This window comes from Drosophila takahashii, chromosome 3L (assembly GCF_030179915.1).
Source record: "Drosophila takahashii strain IR98-3 E-12201 chromosome 3L, DtakHiC1v2, whole genome shotgun sequence".
Taxonomy (NCBI): Eukaryota; Metazoa; Arthropoda; class Insecta; order Diptera; family Drosophilidae; genus Drosophila; species Drosophila takahashii.
In genome coordinates, this window is record NC_091680.1 from 26769402 (window position 1) to 26783287 (window position 13886).

The 13886-nt window shown below is 39.4% G+C and overlaps 3 protein-coding genes across 3 annotated transcripts; all 3 read right to left on the reverse strand.

The window, feature by feature from the left end:
• Window positions 1–578: 578 nt before the first annotated feature.
• Window positions 579–1928, reverse strand: LOC108060610 (galactose mutarotase). The gene has a single exon (XM_017146382.3). It carries the CDS (start codon window positions 1791–1793, stop codon window positions 690–692), a length of 1104 nt encoding a protein of 367 aa, XP_017001871.1. The 5' UTR covers window positions 1794–1928; the 3' UTR covers window positions 579–689.
• Window positions 1929–4691: 2763 nt separating this feature from the next.
• LOC108060634 (galactose mutarotase) lies at window positions 4692–6088 on the reverse strand. Its single transcript, XM_017146416.3, has 2 exons — window positions 5672–6088; window positions 4692–5536 (listed from the first exon to the last, which is right to left on the reverse strand). Exons 1-2 carry the CDS (start codon window positions 5996–5998, stop codon window positions 4751–4753), a joined length of 1113 nt encoding a protein of 370 aa, XP_017001905.2. The 5' UTR covers window positions 5999–6088; the 3' UTR covers window positions 4692–4750.
• Window positions 6089–11152: 5064 nt separating this feature from the next.
• ORMDL (Orosomucoid 1-like) lies at window positions 11153–12250 on the reverse strand. The gene is made up of 3 exons (XM_017146383.3): window positions 11984–12250; window positions 11773–11924; window positions 11153–11421 (listed from the first exon to the last, which is right to left on the reverse strand). Exons 1-3 carry the CDS (start codon window positions 12158–12160, stop codon window positions 11286–11288), a joined length of 465 nt encoding a protein of 154 aa, XP_017001872.2. The 5' UTR covers window positions 12161–12250; the 3' UTR covers window positions 11153–11285.
• Between the last annotated feature and the right edge of the window lie 1636 nt (window positions 12251–13886).

The following is a 13886-nucleotide window of genomic DNA, read 5'->3' on the forward strand; positions in this document are numbered from 1 at the left end:
AATTTTTTCGATTTGTAAGTTAATAGGAATGATCTGCAAGGGTATATAAGCTTTGGCTGGCCGAAGCTAGCTTCCTTTCTTGTTATGAGTGTAGGCCACACCAGACCCAGACTCACCCATGAAAATAGACTTAGCCAACCAACAAACAGTCCATGTAAATTCTGTAACCATAATTCAATGTCAATAGAGCACATTCTAAATGAATGCACTGCATTCGACAACTACAGGGCCAGCATCCCAAATAAATACCTTATCCCACTTCTTTCCAATCCCACGACCACCAACCTCCTTCAACATCTTGACTTTCTTAAGAAATCAATCATTTCTAGCTTTTATAATTAAGATATTCTTATAAGACACCTGCAATGTAGTTGAACTAGACACTTAGTAATAACGAATCGCATTAAAAATGTATTTATTTACTTTAAGTTAGCCTACATGGATTATACTTTTAGTAATTAAGAACATAATGTTGAACTGAAATTAATTAAAGCCTAAGAAGGTATGGCTGCCCATCCCTGTTGCTTTAGTTTTTAAATTTATGCAAACAGTATGTAAATAAATAAAACCACTGATGATTATGAATAGGTAAAAGATTTACATTTTGAAAGGATATCTATAAATTTGAAATGGCTTAATGTAGGGAGTGTGCTGGTCTTCTCTTCCCGCTCATTCTTCAGGTGCTTCCACTAAACGCGCTTTGGACAGGCGCCAAAACGATAGACCACCTGGTGGTCGTAAAGCTGGCCGGGGTTGAGCACGATCGGCGGAAAGTCGCAGTGGTTCATGGCGTCCGGATACTTCTGAGTCTGCAGGCTAAAGGCCCCTTGGCGGACGTAGTGGGCCCCGTCCTTGCCTACGTTGGGGATGTCCCCGCAGTCCTCGTCCGGCAGATTGTTGGCCGTGCTGAACTGCAGACCCGGCTGATTGGTGTGCACCTCCATGAACCGGCCGCTGCACGGATGCACCACCCGGGCCACCAACTGGACCCGGTTGGGCGGGACATCCACGCAGAAGTTGTTGTCGAAGCCGCCCAGCGGGCAGGAGGCCACCTGGTTGAGCCGCTTGCCCAGACTGACCAGGCTGGAGAAGTCGTACGGAGTTGTGCGCACTCGCATCAGCTTTCCGGTGGGCAGGAGCTCCTGGTCCACGTCCACGATCTTCTGGGCCTTGATCATCAGCATGTGCTGGTAGAGCGCATCCCGGCCTGCCCCCTGGCCGGCGAGGTTGAAGTAGCTGTGGTTCGAGATGTTCACCGCCGTGGTGGCTTTCGTACGCGCCTCGATGCGCATCCCAAAGCAGCCCGTCTCGTTCAGCGAAAAGTTAATGTTGGTGGTCAGCTCGCCGGGATAACCCTCGTGTCCGTCGGGCGAGCAATGCTGCAAGGTGACCCCATCCTTGTGCACCCCCACCACATCCCAGATGACGCTGTCGAAGCCCACGAACCCGCCGTTCTGGTGGTTCCGGTCCCGCACATTCCGGCTCACACACACCTCCTTGCCGCAGAGCTTGAAGCGCCCTTGGGCTATCCGGTTGGCCACTCGGCCGATTGTGGCCCCGAAGTAGCTTGGCTGGTTCCGGTAGTATCCTGCCACGTCATCGTAGCCCAGGCACACATCCTCCAGCTTGCCGTTGAAGTCTGGCACCTTCAGCGACTGTATAATGGCGCCCAACGTCAGGATCGACACCGACATGCCGCGCTCCGTGCTCAGCGTGAAGCGCCGCACCCGGTCCGTCTTCTGGGTCATCGGGTTGACGGCGATGCCGAACATGTCCTCGATCACTCGCACCATCCTGTCGTGCCTGCGGGGCTGCCGGAACTGGTGAGATTTTGCCAAATGCCTAGAGGGAGATAACTAAAATTTAGACCGCGTTGCTGGGGCGACTTTTGTATTTGAGAATTCCAAATAGCACACACGCTCTACTGTCAGATCTAAGCCCACTGAGATCGTAGAGGGGTACTTTAATGTTAAATGTACAAAATTGATTTATCCTTTTTTTGCTTTGCAGTGCATACTGGGCCAGCCAATCCGATTTTTGGGGTCCTTTTTATAATACATTAAACTAATTTATGCCAAAGTTTCGAAGAATTCGGGCCAGTAGTTTTCGTTTAAAGTAGAAAATTCAAATTAAAAAATTATTAATTTTTAAATTTACGAATTCCCAAGTTAAACTGCATTTTCCAAAAAGTTTCCCGAAGCAAAGGTTCTTAGCAGAAGGACATCAAAGTTCGAAAAATTCTGAATTTGGCTAACTTTTTGGGGGTATCACAGGCAAAAAAAACACAGGCATAAAATAAAATATAGCCATAAAACGTAAAAACATACATCTGCGGTCAAAATAGCAGTAGTGCTCCCGCCCTTCACTTTTTAAAAGTTTGTTCTTGTAATTATACCCGTTACTCGTAGAGTAAAAGGGTATATTAGATTCGTGCAAAAGTATGTAACAGGTAGAAGGAAGCGTTTCCGACCCTATAAACTATATATATTCTTGATCAGGATCACTAGCTGAGTCGATCTAGCCATGTCCGTCTGTCCGTCTGTCCGTCTGTCTGTCCGTCTGTCTGTCTGTATGAACGCTGAGATCTCGGAAACTATAAAAGCTAGAAGATTGACATTTTGCATGCAGATTCTAGGAGTTCCTACGCAGCGCAAGTTTGTTTCAAAAGGGTGCCACGCCCCCTCTAACACAATCGCTTGTATACGACTTTAGGAATTTCAATATTTCGGAAAACTAAAAATGCAGTTTTATTGTGTTTATGAATACCTATCGAAATGTAGAAGAAATTTTTCAAATCGGACCATTCGTTAAAAAGTTACGGGGGATCAAAGTCTCTTTAGCTGAGTAACGGGTATCTGATAGTCGGGGCACCCGACTATAGCGTTCTCTCTTGTTTTTCTTATCCAATTAGTTTAATTGTACAATAACAATCAATAAAGATTTTACAGGGTTTTAAACGTTTCCGTCTACTTTTTACTCTATGAGTAACAAGGAAAACAAGAAAGGAAGCTAGCTTCGGCCAGCCGAAGCTTATATACCCTTGCAGATCATTCCTATTAATTAACAAATCGCAAAAATGTTCAATTTTCTAATATTTCTCATTAATTTTTCGATCGTTCCTATGGCAGCTATATGATATAGTCGTCCGATTTTGATCAAATTAAAATTGAAATTCGAAAATATTTAAAAAGAGTCATATCCTAGAGTAGAAGATAATACAATAAAAACCAAAGAAGCTAGAATTTATTTCCTATTACTTTTCCATTAATTTTCCGATCGTTCCTATGGCAGCTATATGATATAGTCGTCCGATTTTGATTAAATTAAAATTGAAATTCGGAAATATTTAAAAAGAGTCATATCCTAGAGTAGAAGATAATACAATAAAAACCAAAGAAGCTAGAATTTTTTTCCTATTACTTTACCATTAATTTTCCGATCGTTCCTATGGCAGCTATATGATATAGTAGTCCGATTTTTTAAATAATTAATTCGAAATTCAGAAATATTTAAAAAATAACATCCCCAAAAGTAGAAGGTAATAATTCAAAAAACACCGAAGCTAGAATTTTTTAAAGTTTTTTTTTCCGATTGTTCCTATGGGAGGTATAAGATATAGTTGTCCGATCCGGTCGGCTCCGACATATATACTACCTGCAATAGAAAGAAGACTTTTGCGAAAGTTTTGTCCCGATAGCTCAAAAACTGAGAGACTAGTTTGCGTAGAAACAGACAGACGGACAGACGGACAGACGGACAGAAGGACAGACGGACAGACGGACATGGCTAGATCGACTCGTCTTGTGATGCTGATCAAGAATATATATACTTTATGGGGTCGGAAACGTCTCCTTCACTGCGTTGCAAACTTCTGACTGAAATCATAATACCCTCTGCAAGGGTATAAAAATTATATTTTAATAACTTTACCAGTTTGCTCAAAAAAAATGATATCAAATAAACGGAATCTATTTATTTTTAGGTCGGTTTTACGTGGGAGAACATTTGAACATTGAGATTTAAAGTGAACGAGGCTTTTAAGCATCCATCGAGGTAAATAAAATGTTTAATTTTGTAACACGGTGGAATTCTTATTTCTGATTTTCATTCATAACACTCTCAAATAAAACTCTATTAGCTTGTCTCTTCTGCTTGCATCCAATCGAAATTGAACCTTGTATATAAAATTCAAGCAGATTGGACCACTAAATCAAAAGCTTTCGTAATGATCTATAAGAATTTCAATAAATTGATTTTGTACGGGAAATATTAACGGAAGAAAGCAATTGCACTTGAGAAACTTCCAAAAAATATGCTCTTTAAAATAGATGACAAATAAACAGAATGTACAAGTGGTTAATCTTTAAGGACCTTTATATCAGAATAAGATATTTCTTCCAGCCATATAGGTAAATAAATAAAGGCCTAATTGTATGTTAATTTAACTTCGAGGAAAATTAAAAACTGTTTAAATTAAAAATGGGAAGTTCTTTTAGAAACCCCACACCTTTTTTGGGTCACATTTTCGATTTTTCTGAAACAGTTTTTACATATACTATTCGCATTCTTATACCTTATTGTTTTAATATCATTTGATATTGATGGAAAGTTTAGTTAAGCTAACTTCCTGCCTTCTCTTATCTTTTTTGACCCCGCAGCCGATTCTTTAAAATAGAAAATCAATAATAGCCTTTGGGGTTGGAAACCAGTCTAATAATCTGGCTTTATTTACGAGAGATCACAGCAACGCTCACGGGTCGTTGTTGCAGCAGCACTTCCAGGACTCCTCGACCTTAAACCAGTACAGGACCTCGTGCTGGTACTTATCATTGGGTTCGAGGCTGATCGACGGGAACTCCGGGTGGTTCATGGCATCGGGGAACTTCTCCGTCTCGACGCAGAATGAGCCGTGTTTGACATACTGGGTGCAATTCTTGCCTACTACAGAGGTTAAATTATTCGCGGTGTAGAACTGCATGCCGGGCTGGTTGGTCCAGACCTCCAGGACCCTGCATGATTGCGGATGCACGATCTTGGCCACCTTGGCGACGGTCTTCTGCAGCTGGCCTCCGTTGATCACAAAGCAGTTGTCGTAGCCCTTGATCAAACGGTCCTCAAACTGCATGAGGCGATCTCGCATCAGCACGGGCAGCCTAAGATCGAAGACGGTGTCCTTGACGTCGACCAACTTGCCCGTGGGGATCTGAAGTTCGTCCGTGTCCACAATGTGATCGGCAGCAATCTCCACCGTGTGCTCCGCCAGACCCTTTGCCCCAGATCCGTGACCCGCCAGGTTGAAGTAGGCGTGGCTAGCGAGATTGACCATAGTTGGGCGATCTGTGGTAGCCTCGTACCTGACCCACAGCCGGTTCTCATTGTCCAACTGGTATGTGATCAGGCACGTTAGCTTGCCCGGATAGCCCTCGTGACCGTGTGGCGAAACGTGCCGAAAGACCACCCCCTCGGACGACTTCTGCACCACCTCCCAGATGACACTGTCGAATCCCACGAATCCACCGTGCAGCTGGAATTTGTCCTGAATGTTGGAAGTTTCTACATTAGTTCTACTTAATTTGTTACAACCATTCCCGAACCAAAGGTATTGGAATTACCGGCTAAAGGTCTGCACGGTTTTAGCTGACCTAGGTTCGGGTCTAAAGAAAATCATTACCTGGATGTTTTTGGTCACCGAGACTTTCGTGTCGTTCACCGTGTACTCGCCGTTCGCCACCCGGTTGGCCACTCGTCCGAGGGTTCCTCCAATGTAGGCCCCCTTGTTGGCCACGTAACTGGCGATGTCGTCAAATCCGAGGCATACGTCATCGACCTTCTTGTAGGCGTCCGGCATACAGACGCTCTGGATGATGGCCCCCAGTTGGATCACCGAAACGCTCATGCCCTTGGCGTTCTTCAGCGTGAACTTGCGCACCATTTCCGGGGATTTGGTAAACGGATTCACGGCCAGGCCGAAGATCTCCTCCTCTAGGGTAATAGACATTTCGGTGCGTCTCGGTCTCGTTCCTTCCCCTTAAAACGGTTGACAGCAACTGCCTGGGTGTCAGTAAGGCACCGATCCGGCACACCTCTGTTTACTACAAATTTACTACTGATTATGGCTAGCCAAAGTCGTTCGGGTCGCGAGCTTCTCCCTCAAAGTCAAACCGGGCAATCAGCTTGTCAGAAGTCAATTGCCACCCCCCGTTTTGTTTGCGCCCACAACAGTCAGCGTTATCGAAAGAGGGAGATAAAACAGCAGTCTAATCGCCACTTAAGTAGAATATTTATACACTTCCTGAGGGGCGCGACTGTCAGCGAAGCACTTATATAAATATGGAGAGTAAGCTTGCTTACACTAAAAGCTACCCATACCATCTGAAATTATAGAATTCTCCGGTTCAACTTATAGCTATATAAAAAGTTTTGCCAATACTTAAAATTGAAGAGTGCTAATTTGTCTTTGGTATTTAATGCATTTGATTTAGTGTTCAGGAGTGTTCAAATTTTCATAATAGATCAAACTACAAGTGAAGTGCTTTATAATCAATAAAAAATAAAAAGAGGGGATCTCCGCTCTTTTACTATTGCCCTTTTATTCGTTATTCTGTAACATATATAATACATTATATATTTGTTTCTATATAATAATATAAAGCCCGAATTGCATGTTTCATAATTGCGTATACATTTTACATATAGCTCGATAGTTTTTTTGGTCTTACAATAATAATATTGATAAAAAGATATCAGGAAATCAAAGAAAGTCGGTTAATTTAAATTGGTCTAATGCTCATTTTACAATACCTAAGCGATTCTAGCGCACCCCACCAAAATCCTTCTGGTTTAAGATTCGTTTTCTTTAGCCCGTAATTGCCATTCAAATTACTGAAAAGTAACAATTCTAGGTTAATATATGTATTTTATTTATTTTATAATAATCTAACTTACCACTTAAAACAGGAAGCAGTCCACCACGAGAATGATTTATATACACCATTACAATTATTATAGAATTCAAAGTTCTGGTTTTCATGGTCTCGCAATGCATCGCCGGCGTCTCCAGAGTAATTTCCGAGGGACTTGAGTCTGTACTTTTCGTCCAAACTGCCAACTAAAAAGTTGTCGTACCGAGCATATTTTTTCCCTTCAGCTGTATCCTCAAAAGCGATGTAAAGTTCATGTCTTTGGGCTTTCGTAATCTTATGTAGTGCCTCTGAGCCGATCCAGTACTCATCAGATGAGTCACCAAATCCTTTATTGTATAAGTAGCTCTCCGTAATAAAATCAAGGTGCCCGGTTTTTCTACACTGAATGACGGTCCAACCCAGATTATCAGGGGTTTCATCGATAATAATACTCCTCACGGCAATGGGCTTGGGAATTTCTGAATTAACTTTGAATTTCAGTTCGGCAGTCTTCTCTTTTAGTTGCTTATCTTTTTGCAAAGCGTCATTCTTCAATTTAGCAATTTCTTCCGTTAAGCTGTTTATCTTTTTTTGGGCCTGTTCGAGAAAGTTTTTCGTGGATTGATGGGACTTAGTTTCTGAAATGTCTATCTTGAATTCATCCTTATTAAACACAATGTTAAGATTGTATGATTCGTTTATTTTCATAGTCAAATCATTTCTATTTAAAAAGGTCTCAACAGCTTTTCCTAAATTTTTTATCAACTGGACTTTGTTAAAAACGCATTCTCTATTCTCCATTTCGTTAACGCGACAAATGACAAAGAAAAAAATATAAGCTGTTATCAGTTTAAGGCGACTTGTTCACAAAAAGATAAAGATGTTTTTTCAGGTAACAAAACAAAAATGGAAAAGTTTTCTCGGTGTGGCCAAAATACCTTAAATTAAATAGCTCAATATCAATAAGCTTCCATTTCGATTTACGCCTAATAGCCCAATCACACAAAGCACGTCACGGCGGATCGGTTGTAATTTTCACAATAATTTTCTTTCAAAATCTACCAACCAATCATTGTAGACGGCAGTACACGAAATGACAAAGCGCACAAGGAGAGTGTGCAAAGGCGATTACTTATTACTTATAGTATAGTATACATTAGACTGGGTCGATTGGTATGGGCCTAAAAAAGTGATAAATCGTAGGGGGTGGAACGCAATCTAGGAGGAATTCTAAGCAACATTGCGAAATAAAATATATCTTAAAAACCACGTTTGACCCTCCGCATTTGCAAAAGAAAAACATAGTATTTAATGAAAAATATCACAGTCCTAAATTTTATACACTGGAATGGACCTGAAAAAAATAATAAATCGTTTGTGCGGAAAACAATCTCTGGGTATTTCTAAGCCATATTGCCCCATAAACTATATGCATAAAACTACGTTTAAACCTCCAAATCGACCCACCCTAGACTATATGCCTAAAAACAAGTTTGACCTCCGCATTTGCAAGAGAAAAATATTGGTATTTCGTTTTACTTTTCAGAAAAAGATCATAGTAGCCGTTAAATATTTATCAATTTAAAATTCTTCCCTTTTTATACCCTTGCAGAGGGTATTATGATTTCAGTCAGAAGTTTGCAACGCAGTGAAGGAGACGTTTCCGACCCCATAAAGTATATATATTCTTGATCAGCATCACAAGACGAGTCGATCTAGCCATGTCCGTCTGTCCGTCCGTCTGTCCGTCCGTCTGTCCGTCCGTCTGTCCGTCTGTCTGTTTCTACGCAAACTAGTCTCTCAGTTTTTGAGCTATCGGGACAAAACTTTCGCAAAAGTCTTCTTTCTATTGCAGGTAGTATATATGTCGGAGCCGACCGGATCGGACAACTATATCTTATAGCTCCCATAGGAAGGATCGGAAGAAAAAAACTTTAAAAAATTCTAGCTTTGGTGTTTTTTGAAATATTACCTTCTACTTTTAGGGATGTTATTTTTTAAATTTTTCTGATTTTCGAATTAATTATTTTAAGAATCGGACTACTATATCATATAGCTGCCATAGGAACGATCGGAAAATTAATGGAAAAGTAATAGGAAATAAATTCTAGCTTCTTTGGTTTTTATTGTATTATCTTCTACTCTAGGATATGACTCTTTTTAAATATTTCCGAATTTCAATTTTAATTTAATCAAAACCGGACGACTATATCATATAGCTGCCATAGGAACGATCGGAAAATTAATGGAAAAGTAATAGGAAATAAATTCTAGCTTCTTTGGTTTTTATTGTATTATCTTCTACTCTAGGATATGACTCTTTTTAATATTTCCGAATTTCAATTTTAATTTGATCAAAATCGGACGACTATATCATATAGCTGCCATAGGAACGATCGGAAAATTAATGAGAAATATTAGAAAATTGTAAATTTTTGCGATTTGTTAATTAATAGGAATGATCTGCAAGGGTATATAAGCTTCGGCTGGCCGAAGCTAGCTTCCTTTCTTGTTTAAAAATGTTTTGTTTCTCTTTAAGGGTTAGAACTCAATCCTACAAAAAGTCGTCCAAAACCAAATATTGCATATGAAAAATAAAACAAGAGAGAACGCTATAGTCGGGTGCCCCGACTATCAGATACCCGTTACTCAGCTAAAGGGAGTGCGATGGAGATGGTAAAACTTTGATCCGCCGTAACTTTTTAACGAATGGTCCGATTTAAAAAATTTATTCTACATTTCGATAGGTATTGATTAACACCATAAAACTGAATTTTAACTTTTCCGAAATATTGAAATTTTTAAAATCGTATATTAGCGATTGTGGGCGTTAGAGGGGGCGTGGCACCCTTTTGAAACAAACTTGCGCTGCGTAGGAACTCTTAGAATCTGCATGCAAGATGTCAATCTTCTAGCTTTTATAGTTTCCGAGATCGCAGCGTTCATACGGACAGACGGACATGGCTATATCGACTCGGCTAGTGGCCCTGATCAAGAATATATATACTTTATAGGATCGGAAATGCTTCCTTCTAGCTGTTACATACTTTTGCACGAATACAATATACCCTTTTACTCTAAGAGTAACGGGTATAAAAATTCTTGACGTTGTTTTCATAACAAGTTTTTTGTTTTGGACTACTTTTTGTTGGGTTGAGTACTAGCCCTAAATCATTTTTTTCAATACTGTTGCTTTGTATATTAGTAACGGCTACTATGACTTTTTTCTAAAAAATAAAGTAAAAATACTAGTATTTTTCTTGGCCAATATGTCATAGAAAGGTCCATTGATTATGTTCCGTCCAAACGATTTATATCTTTTTTCGCGTCCATACAAGTGTTCCAAATTTAAGACAACTAAAAATAAATTTATTTGTTGATTTTTACTGTTTTTTTTTAGGAAATGAGTACTTTTCTTTTCGAGTGCCTTTGAGTGTCATCCCCAAATTAAGCCATTCCTTCAAAAAAAATTGGTTGATCAATGTGGTTGGTTGATCGATGTGGTTTTGCCTTAGTTTTCGGTAATCGCTTTTTTTAAATAAGTACTTCCTTTTCAATGAATTTCCAAAATTATATTTTTCATGTTGAAGTACGCAATATTTATACCCGTTTCTCGTAGAGTAAAAGCGTATATTGTATTCGTGCAAAAGTATGTATGATTTTAGATGCGACTAAATAAGTACGCTACCTAAAATTTACTCGTTAAAAAGGAATATTTTTTTGGAATATTTACATGATGTACATTTTTTAAAACAAAATAAATCCAATGGCTTTCAAACTTGATCTGCGTACACATGTTTTAGGACAACTGTGAAAGTTTCAAGGCGCTAGCTTTTAAACTGAGCTTGCAAACGGTATTGAAACAGACGGACGGACGGACAGACGGACAGACGGACATGGCTATATCGACTCCCCTATTGATCCTGATCAAGAATATATATACTTTATGGGGTCGGAAACGTCTCCTTCACTGCGTTACAAACTTCTGACTAAAATTATAATACCCTCTGCAAGGGTATAAAAAATTCTTGACGTTGTTTTCATAAGAAGTTTTGGTAATACTCTAGTTTACGGTCCTCACCCCCAAAATTCGCGAAAAAATTATCCTCGACGGACCGCGAATTCTTAAGAATACGTTTATTACACTTACAAAAAAATTGAACCAAAAAAATTGTTTTGGGTGCCCATTTTTTAATTAGGGAGATGTACTTTACCGGAAAACCAAGGTTGCCTTCGAGTAGATACAGACGTGATGTGTATAATATTTTTTATTATTAAGTTTTTTTTTTTAATATTTACATGATTTACAATTTGACTAGTGATGTGCCGTCAAAAGAATTATATACATTTTTTTAAAACAAAATAAATCCAATGGCACATATCCTAGTACTTGTTAATGTTAAATAATCGCACGCCGTGAAACTGCGGCAACTTGGGAAGCGAGACGACCACCAGCGATATAAAGTTTGCTATAAAGTGTTCTGTATTGTTCCGGGTGTACAGGCAAGTAAGTAGGAATCTATGAAAGGAAAAGAATCGTACAGATGTATTTATAAACAGTAAAGAGATTAGTTTTTATACTTTTGTGTGGGCTCTATAAATAAATTTACAGCAACATTCTTATGGAGTACTATGTTAAAAAAATTCTAATGCCCGATTGATCACATCTCTCTTAAGCCAAAAAAGCACCCATCTTACCATTTATTATGGTTTTTAATAATGGGGACTTAAAATCCATTTTATTATTTAGCTGTGACTTTTATACAGTTTTTAAACTGATAAATTAGTGATTTTAATCAAAACTAAATGACTCTTCAGATAAATGTAGCATGCGAACAAGAAAACGGGCCTTAAACTTAGATGCACTTACAGCACAATGGGAACGGCGGTGAGAAACTTGCGTGTTGCGGTCATCTGCACTCCGTCGTCGATCTGTTCCCAGTGCGTCCACCGCCGGCTGGGGTCGTTCTCCGTGCTCAGCCACGGGGCGCCCTTGATGACGTGCAGAAAGTACAGGTGGGCCTGGGCACAGAGGGTTAGGATAGACTGATTGCCGGCCCTCGGGCACCATGATCACTCACCGCATTGTGGAGCAGATTGGTGGCCGTCCAGGCCAACGGAATGCTTACGAAGGGCACTGATAAGAAGAGCAGGTGAATCGACAACAGACCCAACAGGTAGGCCAACCAGAATCCGCGGGCGCTAAGCCAGGAGCTGTTAGGATTCGCCTCGCCGTGTCCTCCTGCTATGGACGTCATGGGGCAGAATTATTCACCTTTGGTTACAGAAGTATAGCAAGTATAGTAACAAAAACAAAGTAATTCATTTGTTCTCAGTGTGACCGTGGAAACCTAAACATCTTACGCAGAAAAAATACTAAATACCACTTTATGCAATAAAAAAAAAAAAAATCATTACGGATTTGTAAACTAGAACAGCTGATATTTGAAAAAATGTTACGATCCTTCTATGTGCATGATTTTGTTTGTAAGAAGAAAGATTTAATTTATTTATTTATTATTTATTTTTTAAGTTTTCAACACTAGTATATTTAGTATATTTAGTATTATTTAGTGTTGTAAAAAATGAGTTGGCAGCTCCGCATTTTGAATTTGAAATGATAACGTATTTTGAATGTGCATTTAATTTATAACGTACTTTTTAAAAATGTATAAATAAATACAATAGTTTTAAAATATTAGAGAAATGGTATATGGGCCTTTCCAGGTGACGGACGCGACATTTTTAAAAATAAGAGTCGCTCGGGACATTGGAAAAATATGGATTTTATGTTTTATAATGGCCTTTTCTTTTCACTCTTCCCCACCTCTATTTTGTGTAAAAATCTTGATTTTGTACCACTTTTAGATATCGTTAAAAACTGCCGTAGGGCCAAAAAATATTCTGCCCCTTTTACTATTTGTGTCGTCCATCAGGCACTCTGTCTGTGAATAAGCCTAGTACTCAGTACAGCCTTAAGCCTAGTACTCAGTACGACGAAAACTGCTAGCTAAGCATAGGAGTAAGCGAGAGCCAAATAGGTAGCTAAAGCCTTTAGCCGAGGACTTTTTTCCACCGCGGTACTCAGTTGAGCTAAGGAAATGGTAAGGAAATACCAAAAAATACTAGGTTTAGCGGATGAATTACGATGAACTCCTTTAAGCCTAGTACTCAGTTCGGCTAAGAGTTTTACTAGTCGAAAAATATTAATCTTTTAGTGTGACCGAAGTTTTCGGAGTTCATCCGCAATGCATGTAGAATGGTCTTACTCTCAGCAAGCAAATTAACTGGCGCCAATTTTGAAATATTACAAAATGATTAGCCGACCTAGGTCGCAAGCTTTAAATTTGCTGTTGGAATGAGGATATGTATTGCTGCAACTCCTACAGGCAGTTTTCCATTGGTTTTTGGGGTTTTCATTCTATTTATAATATGTTATTGGCACACCGCTTCTGCACAAACACAGCCAAAGATCAAATTTTTTATTCTTTGGGCCGCGGCTAAAGGCGTTCATCAGAATTCATCCGCTAAATCTAGTATTTTAGTGGTATTTTCTTACTATTTCCTTAGCTCAACTGAGTACCGAGGTGGGAAAAAGTCCCCGGCTAAGGGCTTTAGCTACCTATTTGCCTCTCGCTTACTCCTATGCTTAGCTAGCAGTTTTCGTCGTACTGAGTACTAGGCTTTAGCCGCGGGCCAAAGAATAAAAAATTTGATCTTTGGCTGTGTTTGTGCAGAAGCGGTGTGCCAATAACAATTATAAAGGAAAACCACAAAAACTAATGGAAAATGGATTGTAGTTATTAATTTTATTTTATCCGTTTTGGAGCACTTCATCTTCTGGTTCTTTCTCAATATCGTCAACCTCGATCGCGTTAAGAAATGTACTGAGGATTGAGCTGCTACTCTTATTGTGATTGGTATTTTCGTCCAAAGCATTATGGTTCGAAGTAAGATTTTTCTAAAATAGGAAAAACATATTTA